Source organism: Amphiprion ocellaris, chromosome 4, assembly GCF_022539595.1.
Source record: "Amphiprion ocellaris isolate individual 3 ecotype Okinawa chromosome 4, ASM2253959v1, whole genome shotgun sequence".
Taxonomy (NCBI): domain Eukaryota; kingdom Metazoa; phylum Chordata; class Actinopteri; family Pomacentridae; genus Amphiprion; species Amphiprion ocellaris.
The window spans coordinates 36,518,802-36,539,976 of record NC_072769.1 but is presented as its reverse complement, the minus strand read 5'-3'; the positions used below and the strand labels follow the sequence as shown (position 1 = coordinate 36,539,976).

At 39.6% G+C, this 21,175-nt stretch overlaps 2 protein-coding genes and 2 non-coding genes across 15 annotated transcripts in view; 3 read left to right on the top strand and 1 right to left on the bottom strand.

The window, feature by feature from the left end:
- Positions 1-6,268, bottom strand: part of LOC111579991 (E3 ubiquitin-protein ligase DTX4-like) — a 41,210-nt gene extending 34,942 nt beyond the window's left edge. The window contains exons 1-2 of one of the 2 annotated variants that reach the window (XM_055009980.1): positions 5,933-6,268; positions 4,693-4,919 (exon numbers count right to left, since the gene is read on the bottom strand). In XM_055009980.1, coding sequence (XP_054865955.1) covers positions 4,693-4,903 — 211 coding nt within the window. In that variant the 5' untranslated portion in view covers positions 4,904-4,919; positions 5,933-6,268. Of the gene's footprint in view, positions 1-4,692; positions 4,920-5,190; positions 5,652-5,932 lie in introns of those variants that run through there. The other variant, XM_055009979.1, reaches the window with a different exon arrangement.
- Positions 6,269-7,197: 929 nt separating this feature from the next.
- On the top strand, positions 7,198-7,270 carry trnat-ugu (transfer RNA threonine (anticodon UGU)). Its single transcript has one exon. It is a non-coding gene; the product is annotated as a tRNA-Thr (tRNA).
- A 1,114-nt stretch (positions 7,271-8,384) lies between these two features.
- trnak-uuu (transfer RNA lysine (anticodon UUU)) lies at positions 8,385-8,457 on the top strand. The gene has a single exon. It is a non-coding gene; the product is annotated as a tRNA-Lys (tRNA).
- A 3,095-nt stretch (positions 8,458-11,552) lies between these two features.
- LOC111579842 (ribosomal protein S6 kinase beta-2-like) overlaps positions 11,553-21,175 on the top strand; it is a 31,831-nt gene continuing 22,208 nt past the window's right edge. For 10 of the 11 annotated variants that reach the window (XR_008601417.1, XR_008601413.1, XR_008601412.1 and 7 more), the window contains exons 1-11: positions 11,553-11,752; positions 14,863-14,917; positions 15,437-15,474; positions 15,578-15,692; positions 17,072-17,140; positions 17,257-17,404; positions 18,895-18,952; positions 19,085-19,185; positions 19,391-19,481; positions 19,681-19,771; positions 20,966-21,073. Coding sequence is in view for 1 of the 11 variants with exons in the window: in XM_023287340.3 (XP_023143108.1) it covers positions 14,864-14,917; positions 15,437-15,474; positions 15,578-15,692; positions 17,072-17,140; positions 17,257-17,404; positions 18,895-18,952; positions 19,085-19,185; positions 19,391-19,481; positions 19,681-19,771; positions 20,966-21,073 (873 nt within the window). In the remaining 10 variants the exon portion in view is untranslated. The remainder of the gene's footprint in view (positions 11,753-14,862; positions 14,918-15,436; positions 15,475-15,577; positions 15,693-17,071; positions 17,141-17,256; positions 17,405-18,894; positions 18,953-19,084; positions 19,186-19,390; positions 19,482-19,680; positions 19,772-20,965; positions 21,074-21,175) is intronic. The other variant, XM_023287340.3, reaches the window with a different exon arrangement.

Below are 21,175 nucleotides of genomic sequence, written 5' to 3'. Positions count from 1 at the left end.
ACATGATTACAAAGAGCCCATATGGCCATAACTAGCTGAAAAGTCGTAAGTGCATGGTCTGACATTTTATATAAATATAGATTTTCCTACGCTCTCCTACAACCTGGTACAAGCATCGCTGTGTGTTAAGGTTTTTTTCGTTTGGGAAGAAAATGAAGTGAGATGCAAGCATGAAAAATGAAAAACCTCCGAACAGCCGAACAGAAGAACGACCACCACCGCCACCACAGTAATGTCCACCATATCTGACAAGTAAGCTCTAGAAGATGCAGATCAGCAACACTACATAGATAACTACTGTTGGTAGTGAAGATGTGAAGGAACATGAGCTCATGTGTTTTCCTAAACGCTGTGTTATCTGTGGTGACAGTACAGAGTGCGTCTGCGAGGCATTTTAACCTCAATTCTGATGTGAGGCCCAACATGAGGAGGAATCCTGCTCTCCTGCAACCACAACTGACAGGGCTGGGAGGGAATCTTTCCATATACGACGATAAAGGCAGGTTTGCGCATCTTGTTGCTGTGTCCAAGTAGCTTCATCTACATGTAAAATCCCAAAAGCCTCATGTGTCTCTTATTGTCCATGCAGGAGAAACTTAGTAGGTACTGTACTGTTCTACATTTAGAAAAATCTGTCAAGCTGAGCATTATATCAAATCTTAATCTAATCGGTGTATGTGAGTTTGTATCGTATCCTTTGGTTCTTTTTAATTTTTTATATTTAATCCTCTGAATTTCAAGCAGATTCTGGCCATCGTTTGTTGCATTTTTCCTCACTGGTGGCTCATCTTTCTCTACAACATAAAGTCCTGCACCTCTGCTATGTGTAAACACAGCCTGCAGTTCAGCCGAAATGTCACTGAGTTTTTGCTACGACTAAACCAATAGTTACTTCACAAATTCTCATTGGTTGAGATCATTTCATGATATCAATGGCTTTCCAGGGTGAAACCAATATTTTTGGCAGCAAGAGAGACAGACTAACTGTGAACACCCCCATGTTTTTATAACTTTGAATGGGCCCAACCTAATGGAGACTGCCATGTTTAACTTATTTAATGTTTACTGAATGTTTCCGCAGAGAAATGCAGAGAGAAAGAGATAGAATAACCTCTTCGACACAAAAAAGTAAAACTAATTGTAAAATGGCAAAGACATTTAGAACAACCACAAAGAGACCAAACCTAGTAAAAAGAAGGAATGCAAATTTACTACAAAGACTCACAAAATGACCAGAATGAGACCAAAACTGATTTAAAGAGATGGAAAATGAACACAAACACTTCAAACAGCTAAAGCAAATGAACAACAGCAAAGACACATAAAATTACTCAAAACAAATGCCAAGAGCCACAAAAAAGCAACAGAGACAAACTATTATGAAGACACATAAAAGGCCAGAAAGTGAAGCAAATCAAGCACAGAGGGACAGACAGCTCCACACGAACTGACAGCATGTCAAAGAAGCAGTTTGCAAATGTAGCGAGTCAAAAACACCAACCCACAAAGAGCAGTTTAATTTTTTAAAAAAAATGATTTTTGTGTTTTTCTTAGAATGTCTCTTAATCATTTTTAGCTTTTAACTTTACTTGAATATTTACATTTTTCACTAATTCATATTTCTACTCCACTGGAATGCAGATGCAAATATTTTACTTTCGACTTCACTATATTTACTTGATAACTTTACATACATTGCAGATTCAGTTTAACAATACAAAACATAACAAACAAAAACATTATGATGTAACCAGCTGCAATATTAAAGTGATGAACACATGAATGCATCAATAATTCTAATAATATTATTTTTGCACTTTTACTTAAGAAAGAATGAAAATGCATGACTTTCACTTGTAACAGAGTATTCTTACAGTGTGATATAGTTACTTTTACTTAAGTACGTGACGTGAGTTCTTGTTTAACAACTGCATACACCTGTACGTGTTTTCTATTTGCACATTAACTGATTCACTGCAGTCAAATTACCCAACAAAGTAATTTAATGCATAAAAACATGCATTCAAAAGCGCACCCAGAGTACATGCAGTAGAGCAACAAAAGCAGCTAGCTATACCCTGCCACGTTGATGCTTGGTACAACGTTCCTTGCACAATTTAAGGCGCTACAGCAGGAGAAATACAAAATTTGATATGATGTGCACGAAGAGAAGTGCGCCAAATTAGCAGCCTTCCAGGATTAATGCATTATTTTTGGCAGCAGGAGAGACTACCTGTGAACATCCCTTGAACTGGCCCAACCTAATGGAGACTGCTAGGCTGATTTTATTTACCACCATGTCAAAGAAGTCGTCTGTGTGGCTGCATTTTGCTCAAAAAGTCGAGCGTAAATTCTACAAACAGCAGTTTGTGTATGGCTGCTCAGCAACCAACATGGCAGACCATCTAAAAACAGCCCACGATAAAGCATCACTAATGAAAATAACCACCCGTGCGAGCTAAATCCTGCTACATCGACGTTTGCTACATCATTCCTTGTGCATAAAAATGAGCAGTACTAGGAGAAATATAACATTCAGTATAAATTGCATGACCGGAGCTCGGCACATCCTGGTATTTTGCCAACTCATAACTGGATGCTCCGTGGAAATGACCATAAGAAGCCTGCTTTATCTTCCACTGCTCTTTCTTCCCTTCATGCTCCACTTTGCTGAACTTGTAACAACTCTCCGACTCTGAGATCTGCTCTGCGTCTCCTCAGACTTTCACCTCATGTCTCAAAGCCACAATGGAGGAACTCACATCTGTTTGGGAAAATGCAACAATGGCGGAGAAGCGAAAGACAAGAGAGCGTGAGAGGAGAGAGAACACGCTCTCCCCAATTATCTCACTCCTTCTACAGCACACACACTTTCTAGCTCTCCCATGTCGAAGTGAAACCCAAAAGGCCCCTGGGACTTTTGCCTATTGACGAAACTAAACACTCGTACAAGAGAGAGGACGGGGGAGAGGGTGAGAGACCCCAGGAGGAGGAGGGGGAGTGAGGGGAGCTCCAGAGGGAGGACGACTGAAGTGAACTCTCTGCTCATTAGGCCTTGAAATATTCAATTCTCTCCACAGAATCAAGGTCTCTGTTTCTTTTCTCCATGCTGGGGGGCTGCAGCTGCCGTGTGCCTGTGAGTGTGGAGTGCCAGCGGATAAGGGCTAAAGTATGCAGCTAACTCAGTGTTGTGATGGTCAGCTACAGCTGCTCCAGACCATCATACTGTTGGATCTCAACCCAACACTGTGCCACCAAGCAAACACAGTTTATGACTGCACAAGAACATCTGTTCTGCATCAGAGATTTACTCCAAGTCACAAACAGCATTTGGGGTTTGCTGTGGTGACTTTTCTCTCGAGTGCTATTGTTTAAGTCTTAATACTGCGATCCAAATGTGAGCACAAAAAGCCTAATTCCTGACAGTTACAACAGAACTGGAACTGATTATCTCATGAGCAATTATTAGAACTTTAGGTCCAGAATGACTGGGCAAAATATTGGTTGATCTGCTCTCATCTGAGCAAATTCTCATTGGCTGACAAGCTCTGGTGTTACTTTCATAAAGAGAAAATAGCTGCATCAACAGCCTTCCAGGATTAACCCATTATTTTTTGGAGCAGGAGTAACAGACTACCTGTGAACACACTTTAAAATGTCCCAACTTCATGGAGACGGATTTCTAACTTTAGTGTTTACTGAACGTTTACTTGAAGTTAACTCAAAGAATTCATTGTTGTGACTGCATTTTGTTCAAACAGATGGACAAAAAATCATTTTTGGATTCATCTCTTTAGCAAAGCAAAGTCTGCTAATAATCGCAGCAGTTTCATTTATAATACTACCTCCACACCCTTTGATCGCAGCTTCTTAAATGTGAATATATTCTGGTTTCTTTCCTCCTCTATGACAGTAAACTGAACATCTTTGGGTTGTGTACAAAAAAACAACACTTGTCATCTTGGGTTTTGGGAAACATTAATTGACATTGTCACCATTTTCTGTCACTTTATAGACCAAACAACTTCTTGAGAAAACAACTCACACATTATTCAACAGTGAAAATAGTCATCGGCTGGAGCCTCAGCCTTCAGAAGCCACTGGATCTGCTCAGAATACTCAAACTGTTTCAGCCTTCTAGTCCACATTTTAGCCAAACTCTCTACATATGTCCCCAGTTATAGCTACCTGTAGTGTATAAGTTAAAATACGCAGGATTAGTACTTGGCAGTGCACATTTGGCCTAATATTTTCCACTCAGACCTTGAAATGCAACGTGCTACACTATGAAAACACACAGATGGCATCACTTGATTCCACATATTGCATATTTCCCCCATATTGACCCAAATAAGTCTCATGCCAACATCTGGCAGACTGTTGGACAACAGCAGGATCACAAAGCAAATCAACTAAATCTGTGTGTCAAATCATATCCAGGTTTTCTGGTAAGATGTGTGGAAAGAAGTGCGAACACCTTCATTTAGTATAGTGCAGTGGTGTGTTCAGGGGTGAAGGTGTGACTACAGTGAGAGATAAACAACATCCAGGTGCCAAAAGCTGCTGTGATACGGTTGTAAAGCCAGTTATACTCACTGCTGTCATGCAATGGAAGTTTTATGACCATGAACCTACAATAAAAACCCAAGCAGTACAAGCTTTCACAGTGCATCATCTCCCCTCCCGTCTTACCAGTGTCCTGTCTGAACTGGTGCATGGACTGGAGGTCTATGATGTATGGCGAGAGCCGGCTGTCCACCTGGCCGAGGACCACGCTCCCTCCGCGGGGGTCGCTGCTCCGGATGGCCGCCTCTATCTGGTGGGAGACGGCGGGGCTGTAGGGCCGCCACCGGCCGTGTTCGTTCAGCCATTCCCACACCACCACGGCAGAGGCCAGGAGCATGTTGTTACTGTTGGCCCTAGAGAGCAAATTAAAACATGAAATGACAGGAAAACACTCAGTTGCGAGCTGGAAGTGCCGCTAAGCCTCTCGGAGACGAGCCAAAATAAAGACTGGCTGCTGGAGACAGAGGCCAGCCACACCGCAAACCAGGTGCCATTTACACACAGCAGGCTTTTATGTCGCGATCAGCTGCAATCGAGCCCGTTCAGAGAGTGTAAACCCTCGTGATAAACCGATACAGGCCGACTGTATCCCAGAGCTAAAACAAAGCAGGTCTGATGTCTTACATGGAGCCGCGGCTGAGCTAACGCCGGGAGCAGGCGGCGCATTCCTCTGCGGAGATCCGAGCTCCTCGCATGGCCGAGGGGACACTGAAATCACGGCTGTGGCGGTTGTAACACCGTAATATGATGTCAAAACAGCCGTGAAGTGAGCAAACACCAAGGCGGCCTGGATGTCGTGGTTTCTGTTTAGCTAGTCCTGCTCCAGACGCACGGTTGGCTTCTCCAGCGGCGGCCTCCTGCCTTCTGCCTTTTGCGTGAGGAAATCTGCTCCTTCTCGGTGGAAAAAAAGAAAAAAAAAAGATTACGCTTCTGTGGTTCCTCGTTGCGGAGCTGCAGCTGGATGTGTCTGCTTTTAAATCCAGTCCGGGCAGGGTGTACACAGCTACAGCTAGTGGTTGTTTTTCCCCCGTAGTTTGGGGCGTAGCAGAAAGAAAGTAGTGGCTTCCAACAGCGCAACCTCAGTAGTAACGACTCCCCAACCTCACCCGGAGAGTCCGACGAGAACCGGTTCGACTGGTCTGCATCCGGGGAACGATCAACAGAACCCGGAGCCTGATAAACGCACATGCTTTTGGCCCCAGGGTGACGCTTTTATGTGATTTTATTACGATCGAGCTTGCATATTCCGGTCTAAATGTGAATTTAATACCTGCAATGCTGTTATTCTAAGCTGCTGAGTATTTATCTCATCAGGTTTGCAGCTTTCTCAGACTTTAACTGGCACTTAAATAAATACAACACTCACCTGTTGATATGATCTGCGTCCACCCTCCTAGTCCAGGACTTTTGGAACAAAATCCAGGAGCGCAACGCACCTCTTCATGAATTAAATCTACCCTTTCGGCTCCACCATGGCTCCTTCTGTCTCTCCTCTTACTCCCGCAAAAAGGCAAAGTCCTGCTTTTGTCCTTGTTTGTAATAAGATGCACAATCCAAACTGAGAGGAAAAAGATCCCCTCATGGGTTAAGAGTACAAAAACGGCGCGTCCATGATGCCATGAAATGCCATGTTTATCCAACCTATCCTAACGCGTCCATCTCCACCTTGTTGGAGGAAAGCTTCACTCTATGGAGCGGCCGGGGAAAGACAGCAAACCCAGCCACCCCCTCCAGCTCCTGCCCCCTGTCCACGCCCAGAAACCCACCCGTGGTGATCGCGGGTGGACAACCCCACAAATCACTTCATGCATGGCAGGACTGTGCGCACAGCGCTGCTATTTATTGCACCGAGGTTTGACCTTATTTGACATACTTTAACGGGGCTTGCTGTCTTGCATTACACACCTGTGTGTGTGAAATATAAGAAAATGCACGTTGTTATCCTGCCACCTGCTGCATGTGGCGGTGAAATTAAACTTTCTCTCTCGGTTCGAGTCGTGACGAGTGGCATTTCTGACCTTTCTAATCTTTATTACCGACTACAAAATGGGTGCACAAAAAACAATAACAAGCCTTAAAAAACAACTCAAAGCCTACTCTGCCTTTGTCAAGTTTAAGTTTGAATTAACCGAGTGCGTTAATTCGTTATTTCTGGTGGTTCAAAGTGGATCTAGTCGTAAAATATTTTCATTTATGTTACAAAAAAAAAAAAACTTGCCCACGGTGTGCTACAGATGTTTTTGTCTCAGTGAAGGTGGTAACATGCTGCCGCCTGCTGGATAAACAGGAACCGACGCTAGTTTCTCTGAGCGAATTAAATTAATGAAAGTTCAATGCAGCTCGGGTGTATTTTGAAGGCTTATAAACATTTAACGTCTTCAGTTGATGTTTTGTTTCTTTCGTCATTTCATTAGAGGCTTCTAAAGTCTCTCTATGGTCCCTGTTTACGTCGACTCACAGAGGCTGCGGCGGCGTGTCCCAGCGTGCACTGCGCGGCAGCGTACCAGTTTTTCAAATAAGTGGAATTATTATGAAAATTCAAAGACGCAAACAATTGAAGGAATACAGTCAATATCAGTTGAAGGAATTTCAAATATTTGGGCTATTGTGACGTCACTTGTGTTCATCCCAGGCTCCATAGCTCAGGGGTTAGAGCACTGGTCTTGTAAACCAGGGGTCGCGAGTTCAAATCTCGCTGGGGCCTGTGATTCTCTTTTTCCCTTTACGTCATTATTATGGTTTAGTAGCTTGTTACTGAGAAACTCTTAAGGGAATGAAGCTGTAATTTATTGTCAGGAATACCTGTGGCAGCAGGATACACTCTGTGAAAGACAGCACGATGCCTAAATTAGCTTCTGCATCAGTTTCTTCCAAACCCGTGTGAATCATTTAATGCTGTCCAAAACTTGCTTTCACATTTGTGTACCCTTTCCCCCCCTAGTTGTTAAAGTGTAAAAACAATGGACATTTCACTGCTTTTTTCCCGATCAGGAACATATTAGATCACCCTTATATAAATGGGTCAAATATCTCAGAGAAGTAAACTAATGAAAACTGCTGCATCTCTCTCTTTTTAAACATGTTTACAAATAAAAGTTTAACAAATTAAAATCGTTGCTTTAATGGAATCTATAGCCTTTCTGCCACAATCTAGACCTAATTTTACTTGTTTTTTCGTGTTTCACGGTGTTTAAAATAATCTCTCTCTATATATATCGTTGATTTTGGACTTGGTGTATCGTGGTTCAGATGTGAAAACAGCAGTGAAATCTCCCTTTATTGCGTGCTTCCCACGCGTGAAAGTGGGCATTAGACCACACCATTAAGGATCTATCTAAAATGCCTAACAATGTTTTACATCATAAAAAGTGGAAAAATCTGAGATTCGGTTTAAGTCAGGTTTCTCTTAGCTTAACTGAATCAGAAGCCGTGAATGTGAGGCTAACTTCAGCGCTGTAGAGCTAGCGCTAACGGCAGCTAGCACGTTAGCCACTGTGTGTAACAGGTAGCTAACTGGCTCAGCTAGCTAGCTAGGTTATGCTAGATAGCTAACTGGTATTTTCAATTTCACTGCCAAAGAAGTTTTAAGCACTTTCCTACTGGTAATTTACTGACTTAAACTGAAATGATATACATGTCCCCCGTGACACATGAACGTACCCTGATCAGTGGTTTCTGTCCGGCCAGAGGGGGCGCAGTACGAGTCAGGTGGATTGATCCATGTAGCTGCGAAGGTAAGCTAATACACAGCTAACACAAACCGTATAGTACAGTAACAGTATACTCATAATTACAGTAGCTATAGGGTAACTCTCAGAGCCCGGATAGCTCAGTCGGTAGAGCATCAGACTTTTAATCTGAGGGTCCAGGGTTCAAGTCCCTGTTCGGGCGGTAGTACTTTTTTCCTCCGCGCCGTCTAATGTCTGCCTCCTTCGCTACGTGCAGACCGCAGGGCTGGATGTGGGACACCAAAATGCATCTCGGGAAATAAACAAATGAGCAAATGTATATTTAAAATACAATAAATAAAAAATATATATAGATGCATTGTTTTGGCCGTATATTATTTTTTTAAAAAATCCTCTGATGTGTTTGCTCAATTTCTATCTATCTATCCATCTATCTATCTATCTATCTATCTATCTATCTATCTATCTATCTATCTATCTATCTATCTATCTATCTATCTATCTATCTATCTATCTATCTATCTATCTATCTATCTATCTATCTAACTATCTATCTATCAGTGAATCATGCTTAATTCAAACTACTGTTAATATTGAGAAACTGACATCTTTTACGGCAGTGAAAACGATACAATACATTTTAGATTTTATTTAACAAAATGCTAATTTAGAAATTTGTATGTGTGGTTTTGCAAACTTACAGAATTGAATTTATTAGCTTGTAAGTTCATAAATGTAAAGCTTTGCAGATACAAAATGCAAGTACTGATACACACGTAGAGTCTTTGATTATGTTTTTGAAAATGTACACAGCTATGGTTGTGAATAAAGTCTGCTGTTCCACTGGCTTCTGTTGGAGGTGTTGATATGCTGGTGATAGTGGTCTGTTCTTTGTGGATAATTTTAGCAGTCAGTCTTCTTCCATCAGTGCCGTAGTCAGCAGCACAAAATCCACGACCACACGGCACTGGTGCTGAGAGGGAAACCAAGACAATTCTGAAGCTGTAACTGCAGACTTTCACAGAGGCAAAATGGAGCTGAGGCAGAATAATTTGTTCAGAGCTGACTTTAAAAACTGCATTTAATGAATTCACACTGTCACGTGTCAGCATATAATCACATATTTTCAGAGAGCAGCCCCTCTGTTTATCTTTCGGCGTGGTGGGCAGAGACTTCTTCGGTATTCTACATCGACTGAGCTGCCTTTCTGATTATGGAGGATCTGATGATGAGCCTGGTAGCAATTATATGTCTGTGGTGACTTTTAATTTGTTGTTGTGGTCTTTGTAGCAATTTGGGATCTTTGCCATTCATGCTTGTGCACATAAAACATGCATCAAAAGAAGAGTGAGCTGGCCAAAGCCCAAGGATTCCTACTGGCCAGATGGCAAGTATCATTGCCAGCCTTGCAGAAGGAGGTTGTGTGGGTAGTACGGAGTACAGCTCTGCCGTATGATGGAGGAACATGCAGCGAAATCTGTACCTTTAAGGGAAGGCCATTATATTTCCTACAAGCAATTGAGCATGACAAATTGTAGAAAGAACGAAGCCTCCCTTCCAGGCTTAATCGCATTAAATAAGACAGCTGTGGTTGTGATTGGCTTGTAAACTTGTCTAAATAACTTGTGTCAAAGTAAAACTAGGGATCTGAACATCCTGTAACAGGATGTTCTTACTGTGCTCCACAAAAAGTCCACATATACACTCACCCCAAAGCTTGGCTTGTCTCTCTACCATCAAAAGTGAGTTCACATCAGCACATCTCCAGATCTGTCTCACTTTCTCAGTGGTTCACCACGCTAACTGAATAATCAGGCATCAGCTCAAACATAAATATGCTGTCATTAGTAAGCAGTTAATACATACTGTCATGTCATTACAGCTTACAAAGTTATGAACTTTGCACATGACTCCTGAAGACAACAACAAATGTCCTCAGCTTCAGCCTCTGCATCTCTACCATGTCTTGTCTGTGTCAGCTTTTGTCACTGAGAGCTCAGCTTTTCATGGTTTCACTTTTGCTTAAATCAGCATTTTAACTCATACCTTTGGTCGTTCTACTCTGAGGCCAGCAGGGAGGACCACAGTGGAGGCAACATCTAGGTAGTGTTTAGGCCACACTGTATCATAAACGTAGAAGACATTACAGCCCAGAGTGGCTGCTGAGCAAAGCTGGAGTTGTTGGACCTGAGCAGCAGGAACAAACCACACCCAAAACCAAGTCATAGTGACAAACCTAGAACATTAGTCTAGTCTGAAACAAAATAAACTTTTGATGCAGATTTACTGGGTGTTTTTTAAGCGTCTTTTACTCAGTCTGGTCCAGATGCTCCATCACAGTCTTGACCAAAAGCAAGCTTCTGAGACCATCTCTGCAGAGGATGTCTGAAGCTCTGTTAGAGAGACTGTTGGATTCTTAGTCTCCTCCCTGACCGAGGTCCTTACTGCTCAGTTACTCAGTTTGGTCTGCCTGATGGTTCCAAGCTTTTTCCATTTTACAGTTATTGAGGCTCTTGTTCTGATGAAACACTCAGATGTTTAGAAATGGCTTTATTGCCTCAACACAGTTTGATCACACAGAGTTCCTGAACATCGTGGCCCATTTTGTGTCCTCACAGGTGACTCCCTTTCTAAATTACGAATGACTGAATTTCTCACAGATGGATCCCAGTTAAGTTCTAATAACATTTCAAGGATAATTAAACCCACAGGAAATTGTCTGACTTATAATTGAAAACTGAGCTCTCAGTGTCATTTATCGTACCTTGTTAAATATAAATATGCAGTTTTAGCAAATTAAGATTAAATCTATAATGCAGTAAAGTGTGCAAAAAAGGAAATGCTCTGACAACTGAATTCACTGCATTTTAGTCTAATTTATTGCTCAGTTTTGGCATCTAAAACTCAGCAGATTAGAATTAGAATTAGAATGGCTTTATTGTCATCATACATGGCAGATGCTGTTCCCCTCCACAACCTCCCTGCCATCTGATGTCCCACTATTATTATTATTATTATTATTATTATTATTATTATTATTATTATTATTATTATTATTATTATTATTATTATTATTATTATTATTATTATTATTATTATTATATTGGTATTCATGGTGGTAATAATAATACACACATTATGATTATTATTAATAATAATTATCTACATTGTATTTATGTATTTTTATTGTTACTATTAATATTGATCTATAGTATTGGAATCAGGCGCATCATTTTAATCTTTGCTTTATTTCATCTGGTCTGTTGTTTTTTTTTCCAGGTCCGCCTGGCTGATGACGCAGCAGGTTAAAGGTTAACCAGCAGCTCGGAGCTTCATGCTGTCCACAGGAGCATGAAGTGAGCCTGGACACTCCTCTGTGCTGTTGCTGCTTAGTTGACGAAACTGTAACAATGACAACCTGAGCTTGTTGTGTATGAAAACCCTTTAAAACTACCAGACTGAGTTAAAGGAACCGCTGAATGAAGGAGCGATCACAGGTGAGACGCCAGTTAGCATTAGCATGATTTCATTCTGCTCGCTACTTGTCAAACCAGCTGTCAGCGTGACGTTAGCAAACATTTAACACCGTCAGCTACTTTAAATCCGTTTTTAGCAAAAACTGCCTGTCCAATAAGTTACAGATAAACTGTGGACATGATTATCTCAGTGGAGCCGCAGTATTTGCTGTCATGTTTACTCACATGTTGTTTTGGTTGCCATCTGACTTAGCTAAGTAGCATGCTAACGTTAGAAACTCAGCTAGCCGTCTAACAGAACTTGACTCTTAATATAACGAAATAAGGAGTTAGTATCCTATACCTGAAGCCACATAGCTTCCGACAGGAGCTCAGAGACGGTTTGTTTTGGTCTGTCGCCTTTATGGTATAGCGGTGCTGCGTTTCACCAAGGTGTTTTGGTGGAGGCTAGGCTAATGCAAGGGTTGGCTAGGCTGGATATTTGGAGGGTTTCCCACACCTTTATAATTAACTCCGTGGTTTTCAACACTCAGCCAGCTACAGCAGAGGAGGACAACCCTGAAGTTTACCTCCCCGTCTCCTTGTTGAACTAAATCAGATCTGACGTGCAAAAATGTAGCGTTTGTTTGATCAAAACCTGGTCTGTTTTGGTCCAGATTGTGCTTTTTTTGTGTTTCAACATCTGAGAATGCCTTATAAACAGCTTCTCCTCGTTAATCTAGTTCGGCTTTGTCATATCTAAGAGTGGCATTTTATATCTAGACCTGATCTGCCATAGTCCAGATGGTTGAAATAGCTGTTTTGTGTGTTTTCAGAATCTAAAAATGTGTTTTAAACAGCTTTTCCTAATTAAGCCAGTCCAGATTTGACATATCTACAGATGTTGTGTTTTTTTTTTTTTTTTAAACTAAACCTGATCTGTTGTGGTCTAGATGGTGAAATTGCCATTTTGCGTGTTTTCATAATCTGAAAATGTATTTTCAACAGCTTCCCCTGCTTAAACTATTCCAGATTTGACATAAAGGTCTGGTTCAGTGTGATTTGGATGAGAAAAATTAACTGTGAGGTGTTTTTTCTTTCCGCAAACCTGGAACAGTTAAAATCTGAAACTATTGAGGCAGTAAATGGAGTCTACATGTTAATCAGGTTTGATAAATTTAAGTTCTGGACCCAGTGTATTGTTGTCTGAATGGACAAACACAGTGTAATTGCTCTCTTTTTTCTTTAAAAAAAACTTTTATGAATACAATAAATATTTAACAAATGTCAAAGTGACCAATTTCTGTTTAAGACGCGTTGAATGAAGTGGTTTTATTGAAATATTACAATTACAAGCTTAGATTTGGTAAATTTTCCTGACATAACCAGATGTTACATGTAAACAATCGGAAAGTTGAAGATGATTCTTCCTGTTTTTATGACTGATAAATATTGTTATTTTGGCACTTTTTTCTGAAGATAAATGTCATTCAAATCTGCTGACAGGTGTAGGGTTCAAAAGGTTAAACACGTAACACAGTTAAACAACAATAAGTGGCACAAAACAAAGAAAATCTGTCTTTTAGTATTTTGGCTGTCTTTCAACTTCCTCTCAGCTGCTGAAGTGGATAGAAACTGTGACACATTGTTAGAAAATGCCAAACCCATTGTCACTTCATGGGTTTGGCACATTGTGTTTTTAATGCATCAACATTTCCTAAATCACTGGATGTTAGTTGTGGTAGATCAGAGTTTAAAAGACATTGGTTAGCATTCATTTGAACAACAGTAGAACTTACCAGTCAGATTTTACACACAAAAAAACAATTTTCTGTATGTCCAATGCATTTACAGATCAATAACAACCACAAAATTCAGGCTGTATGAAATACAGAGGTTGGAAATCCTCAGTCTGCCGTTTGCCTTTCTGTCAGCAAAAACTACATGTCTGACTTTCATGATAGGTGATGGAGAGTTAGAGCATGGGCAAAGGAAGACTGATGAGAAGGTAGCATTTAAATATCATTCAAGCAAATTCCCACTGCAGCATAGAAAAACAAACAACTCTCCTACAAGTCTTGGATTATGGTGATGTTTTATACAGGCATGCATCAGCTGCAACTCTTAGACAAGCCACCGTTTATCACTTTGCTCCAAGATTTTTCACTGTTGTTAATAAATACCCATCACTTTGAGCTAAATGCTAAGTCGCAGTGGCCCTCCCTCTGTGTAAGGTGCAATAAACTCTGGGTTTCATTTATTTATAAGGCCCATTACATTTGTTTTTTGTTTTTTTAAACCTCCTTACATTACTTCACTGATAGGATTATGTTGCAGGTGCAGGTTGGTTTTACTGACCCCTGAAAATCCAGTTTTACTTTGCACATGCAACCTTGAACAACCTGCAGGACCAACTAAAGCTGGACTAATTTTTATCCTTAGGACAATTCAGGTCTTTAATTTAATCCTATCTCACCATCTGTTCTTGTTTTGATTATTTCCTCTTGTTTTAAGTCCTAATTGCTGTGTTCATTGTCAGTGGTTTCATTATTTTCCTTATTTGTCTGGTAAACAGTTTTATTACTGATTCCATCTTAATACATTAAAATTTGAATGCCTGCATCTTTTATTTATTTGTGTCTTTGCTTGACCTTTTTGTTAATAAGACCTCTACTGCAATGCAGCCTTCAAATTAAGGTTGACTGATAAATTAAACTATGATATAGGACATCAACTCTGGCTGAGGACTGTGTGCCCTTCTAGTTTACATCATGATATGACTATATATTGTAATATCGTTTTCAGGAAATAAAATTGGAAAAGTGTTATCAATAATGTAACATGTTAGAGTCTTGTTTTGCCAAATACCAAAACTCTTGTAAAGTTAATGTATAAAGCAGTCAAACTCATTTGTTTGCAGCTTAATAAGACAACAGAGCAGGTCACAGCAGGATCGACACATTTCTATCTTCTCAGTTTTGTCAGATCACATAACCCAGTACAGACCTGTTATCGTGTTCCTGTGATGTCTTTTCTCTGTTGTAACTATCAGTACAGATAGTGACAGATGTGTTCTTTACCTGTTGCTCAGCAGCAGAATCTTTTACAAAGCTGAACATCAACCCTGTTTGACTGTAAAGCTTCTGTTTCAGGATGGCAGGAGTGTTCGACATTGACTTGGAGACTGAGGACATCAGTGACACAGAGGTCTGTATGCTGTTGTTATTGATTAGGCTACAACTGATCAGTTATTACCTAATAAGGAAACAACAGTGAGTGAATCAAGTGATGACTTTACCTCTGATGCAGCCATCTCTCTGTCTGTTATCATGTCCCGCCCACAGCACTATCTGATTGGTTACATGCCACAAGTAATAGCCAATCAGCACTGAAGGTTAAAGGTTGAAAAGTTATTTCCTAATTGAGCATATGTAAGACATAATTATGCAAATGGATTTTAGTAAATTTTTGTGTTGGAGTTTGTGTAAATCAAAATTTTGACACCAAGATTTTCATTTTTACAGCAAATATATGTCAGTTTCAAATATCAGTTATCAGCGTCCTTGGTTACTCCTGATCAGTAGTAGTTTTTGAACCTAAAAAAACCATTTTAGTCAACCCCTCGAAAACAATACTTCATTTCCAGTTTAGACACATTGTGATTACAGAATGACTTACTATTAGGACTGTGTTTGACCTCTTTGGCCCTTTGTTTTCTGCTTGTAGGACGATGTCTGTGACTTCACTGTGACAGAACCTGAAAAGTATGTTAAATGTACTATTAGATAAATAAAAATAGATGCTGATGTAATACAAAAAAATCACTTATTGTATCACTGGTGCTCTTCTGTGTGATTCTCATCCCAGTGTTCAGACCGAGGAGGTGGAGTTGACCAGTGAAAGTGTCAACAGAGACAGTGAAAGAGTTGGACCTGACTGCTTTGAGCTCCTAACTGTGTTGGGAAAAGGAGCCTATGGAAAGGTATGGGATTGAGCAGTATGGCATGCACTCTGGTCAATACATACATGTATTCTTTTTAAGTGACATCCACATATTACCCCTGTGAAGTCTGACCCTTAAAAAACTGCCAGAAAATTCAAATTGTTTGGAGCCGGGATGTTTATTAACCCTTGTAACAAAATCCACAAAAAAGAAATGAACAAAAAAAATGCAATATCATTTTGTTTTTGATATATTTTTTGTATCACATCTGATATATTGGGAAGTTCTAGCAACTTTTTGCTCACAACAATGTTGATTTTAGAACCAAAAAGTAGTTTTGTCCTATTTATTTAGCTATTTATTATGTTGATGAGATAGAAGTCTGAGAAACTCATGTAGCAAATATGATACAAATGGTTATATAGGGTTAAATTTGTACAATCACTCCATTTCACAGACTACGTTTTTATTTTTAACTACTCAGAAGTGATCCCTTAACAGTATGAAATAATACTTATTTTATACTAAATGTGCTCTAATCTCACAGATGTGCTGTGAGATTAGAGATTAGAGCAGAAAGTGCAAGTAAGTTTGTGTTACTTTATTTGACAGAAATCTATGCAGTTTCTTGTTGTTTTTGAAATATAATATAAAAAATGGCTATTATGTTGGAGTAAATGAATCCCCAATTAACAAAATTAGCTAAAAACTGAATGACTGTATTTATTCTCAATTTGTATCATTTCGGCACTGTGAATTTTCCTTTGGTGCTGGCTAAAACCTCTTTAGGAGGGGCCTAAAGTTCATCTGTGCAGAAAAAAAATCCTTTGTTGGTTGACCTGAAGAGAAAAAGTAATTTTAACAAGGTGTTCTTACTCATTCCTACTGTAACCACTCTTAAAATTTACAGTGCCGGATTGTCCTTGGATATAGACTTGATAATCATCATTTACTGCCAACAATGCGAGTAATAGTAATAGCCACAGAAATGTGGCAGTCATCATATTTTAGAAGCTCGAACCATCCTTTGGTTCATATTTTTGCTTAATACATGATCAAGAAGTTAGACCCAGCTCTTTTCACCATGATGGTTGGATCACCCATCTGCTGACCGACACATAATGTGATGTTTGCTTTCTGAGAAAATTTCAACTCCATTGAGAAATTACAAATGTGCACCTACCAGAGGTCACAAAACCACGCTTCACTCAGATACAGATGTTGATAGTGCAATGTCACATGGTCTCCTGACTCGTGACAGTTACCGCTTGCACGTGTTGCACACTCTGACCCTGAACATGATCCGTGCACGTGCAACCATCTCTGAACTTTTTCTGATCGCACCACATAAGTGACTCAATAAGTTCCACTTTCTTTCACCTTTTTACATTGTACTACTACCACTCTGTCTCTCTCAGGTTTTTCAGGTGAGGAAGGTTCAAGGTGCCCAGACTGGGAAAATATTTGCCATGAAGGTCCTGAAAAAGGTATTTTGACACATGGCCTCCACACTGTTTAGTCCTCCTTTTCCGTTCCTTTCTTTATTCTCCTCCACCTCAACGTTGCGCTTTGCCCACTCTTTGCCACTGTTTGTCTCACGTAGGCTAAGATAGTGTGTAATGCTAAAGACACAGCCCACACACGAGCAGAGCGGGAGATCCTGGAGACGGTGAGACACCCATTCATCGTGGATCTGCTCTACGCCTTCCAGACTGGAGGAAAACTCTACCTCATACTGGAGTGTCTAAGCGGTAAGGTGGAGACAGATGGATGGCATGAACCACTTTTGGACCACCTTGTCTGATTATATTCAGATTAATATTGTGTGAAGAGACAGCAGGGGAGAGCAATGAAAGAAATGATAGAAGGAACAATCACTACGTTTACATGCACAATATATTCATTTTTTACCCTTCTGATTATTCCTACTAAGCTATGTACATGGCTAATGAAGATGAATTTTCCCCTAAATTTTGTGTTTAAATGAAGTCATTCATATTTTCCACTGCTATTCAGCTGTACGAGTTCAAACACCTCCTTAAAAGGTCGCAGTTTTCCAAAAACCTGTTGATATCTAAGTATTTCATAATGTGTAAAAGCAAGTGTGCTTCTGCTTTCAACCAGAAATGTGGACTTTGCTTTTGGACATGCATCTTGACGAGGGATGAACGATATGTAAAAAATATATTAAACTATATATATATATATATATATATATATATATATATATATATATATATATATATATATATATATATATATATATATATATATAGTTTTTATATATATATATATATATATATATATATACAGATAATATACAGATAATACAATTCATCTATGAATATTAATAATTGAGTGAATGGTATTCATTCAACCTTTATTTAAATTTTGAGGCAAGCCCTTATTTTCACTGATGACAAAGTACAATCAAAACAGCATAAATGGGGCAGTGATTGACAAAAATAGCAACAGAACAATTTTGTCAACCGAACAAAATTAAAAACGGTCACATTCAAGAGTCGAGTAGCTTCTAAATATGGTTTTACATTTTTTTACATTCACAGTTGTGTTAAGTTTTCATGTTTGCTGTAAAATGTTCCATGTGTGAACATGGAAAAACTACAAGCAAGTCATTTTATGCGTGCGGGATTTCAAACATTGGCTAATAAAAATGATTATGGGATTTATGTATCAAACGGCCATGTTCGCTTACATCTGGAGAATACGATAAGCAAGCCTGGGCCACTCTTGTAGCACTGTAAAGTTTCATTTAAAATATTTTGTGACACACTTTACCTTTATAAAACAATTGTTGCTCCTATGATTAGGATATTGCACTGCCATATTGGATGAATATGTCGATTAATTGTTCCTTACCCCATCCTTGCAGAGTGTTGGTGTACGTTTATTTGCAGTCAACACAGAGAAGACTGCGAACAAACAAACAGGCCGTTAGTTGAAAATCCAAATAATGTGTCGATACTATTTGGGTTTTAGGAGCATATCCCACATGTCTTAACCCTCTCAATTTCAAAAGAGGCTGCCAGGTGTGAAAGGTGCATTATTAAAAAAAAAAGCATTTGGAATTACGCCTAGTTAGGAATATCCAAACACAAATCTACTGTTTATATAATGTTTATCAAAGCTTTAATTTTGTCTTCATCATAATAACAATAGAATATTAGTTTGCATGTAAACAGTCATTGTTTTCTCCATTTTTACTGTTGTTTATCACCAGGAGGAGAGTTGTTCATGCAGCTGGAGAAGGAAGGCATCTTCATGGAGGACACTGCCTGGTAAGGATTACCTCGGTGAAAGGTTTGCACAAAGGATGAGTTTGATTTTGAGTTTGCACAGCTTTAGCATCATAATGGCACTTAATAGTCTGATTTAGGTTTTGGACTCAAACAAAGTCTGTGTGTCCATAGTTTTTATCTAGGAGAGATCACACTGGCCCTCGGTCACCTCCACTCTAACGGGATTATTTATCGAGACCTGAAACCTGAAAACATCATGCTCAGTCATCGAGGTAACACACCACTTTTTTTTTTTTTTTTTTTTTTTAAACATTTTTTTTCTAAGAACTGCATATTCACTGTATGTAAATATGTATAATGAATACAAGGTGATGATAACATTTTGTGCATAATTGTATTAATTGCATAATGGTTCAAAGTGTTTATCACATAAATGCAGACTTACACTGATATTTAATAGAACTTTTGTATTTTAAGGACACATCAAACTGACTGACTTTGGACTCTGTAAGGAATCAATTCACGATGGAACTGTCACACACACCTTCTGTGGCACCATAGAGTACATGTGGGTAACGCTTTAATCTAGAGTTCATACACACACACACTGCTTTGTCTGTAGCTTCATTAGCCATTTGTTAGCTGCTGTTTTCTGCTTATCCTCATACCGATGCTGCTGCTAGTCTTAGAAAAAAAAATGCAAGCTTTTCTCACTTTATTTATTGCTCATAACTCCCTTACTCTGTGTGTGTCTTCTTCCCTTTCAGGGCTCCAGAGATCCTGACCAGGTCAGGTCACAACAGAGCAGTCGACTGGTGGAGCCTCGGCGCCCTGATGTACGATATGATGACTGGATCGGTAAGCTATAATTGTGAGGAAACTGTCAAGAGACAGTGTTGGGCTGTAGTAGTTTTCATTTTTTTTTCTCTTAAAGAGTACATCCTGTCTTTAACCAGGGAACTATATCCCCAATTTTGGGGGCTTAAATGAATTTTAAAAAAAAGATTTTTCAACATCAGACTTTGATGAGACAATAAGGGGCATTGATAACTGTTCAGTTTGGCTTTATCCTCTTAGCCAACTCACCAAACATCTCTCTATGCAAACACAGCCTTCACCCTGGTAATATTATCTCATGTTCCTCCAAGCTGCTAAAAGCCAGGTGTTCACAATCTGTAGATCAACAACAGCAGTTATACATGATCACCTGAATTCCTGCAGAAAGAAAGTGGGGGATTAAAATGTCCACTGAAGCACTCATGCACTTATTTCTGCTTAAATTGGCCCTTTTCTTCAGCAGTGTTACATGTAAAAGTGGAGAGATGATCACCCTCCTGCAGCCTGCACAGTGGTGGCTTTAGCATGAGCCCAGACCACCCCAATTTACTGTTGTTTTGATGGAGAAGTGGGTGCAGAGGTCTGAAGGTCTTGATGCAGCAGCTTGTATTAGCCATCTCATTCTTTTGATGTGTACCTCAAGCTCAGGATGATAGAAGACGTTTAGAAATAAGATTGACCTGCGACGACAGCCTCAGGCAGGTTGTACCTTGACCTCCTGAATTTTTCTGTATCTTCGAATTGTTTCTTTGGAACCCTCAGGTTATTTCTCGGAGTTTTACTTTATGAATATGCGGAACGGTTCACAAGCACGGGCAGTTCGTAGCCGAGGTATTTTGTTAGAGAAGAAAAAGAGAGTCATAGAGTGCCACGAGGGTGAGCATTTATTTACTGACGAGAAAAAAAAAAAAGAAAAAAAGGTTTATACTCTCTCCAAGTGAAATAAAAAGTAATGGATTTGTACAAGTGACAGATTCAGACCAACACCATGTGCAGCTATACTTATCCAAGATGCAAGTGTTTGTTTCTTTTGATTTTGAAGCAGCTAACTGTGATTACATGTTGCTGTTTCAAAGCATAATGTTATTGAAAAATGTTCATTCTTATAGTGATGCTGTTTACCCAAACTGTGATGGATTAACCTCTTTTTAATCATTAGAGAACTAGTAGTTTTGATTTTCTTTTATTACATGTTGACTGTGATTTTTCCCCCAGCCTCCGTTCACAGCTGAAAACAGAAAGAAGACCATTGATAAGATCTTGAAGTGTAAACTCAATCTACCCCCCTACCTGACGATCGATGCTAGGGACCTCATCAAAAAGGTCTGTAACTCATTCACAGGTCCGATCAAAAAGTTGAGTCTGTTCTAGGTGTGCTCAAATGAAGTGCAGTACACATGCAACATGTGGGAGTGGTAGTTTTCT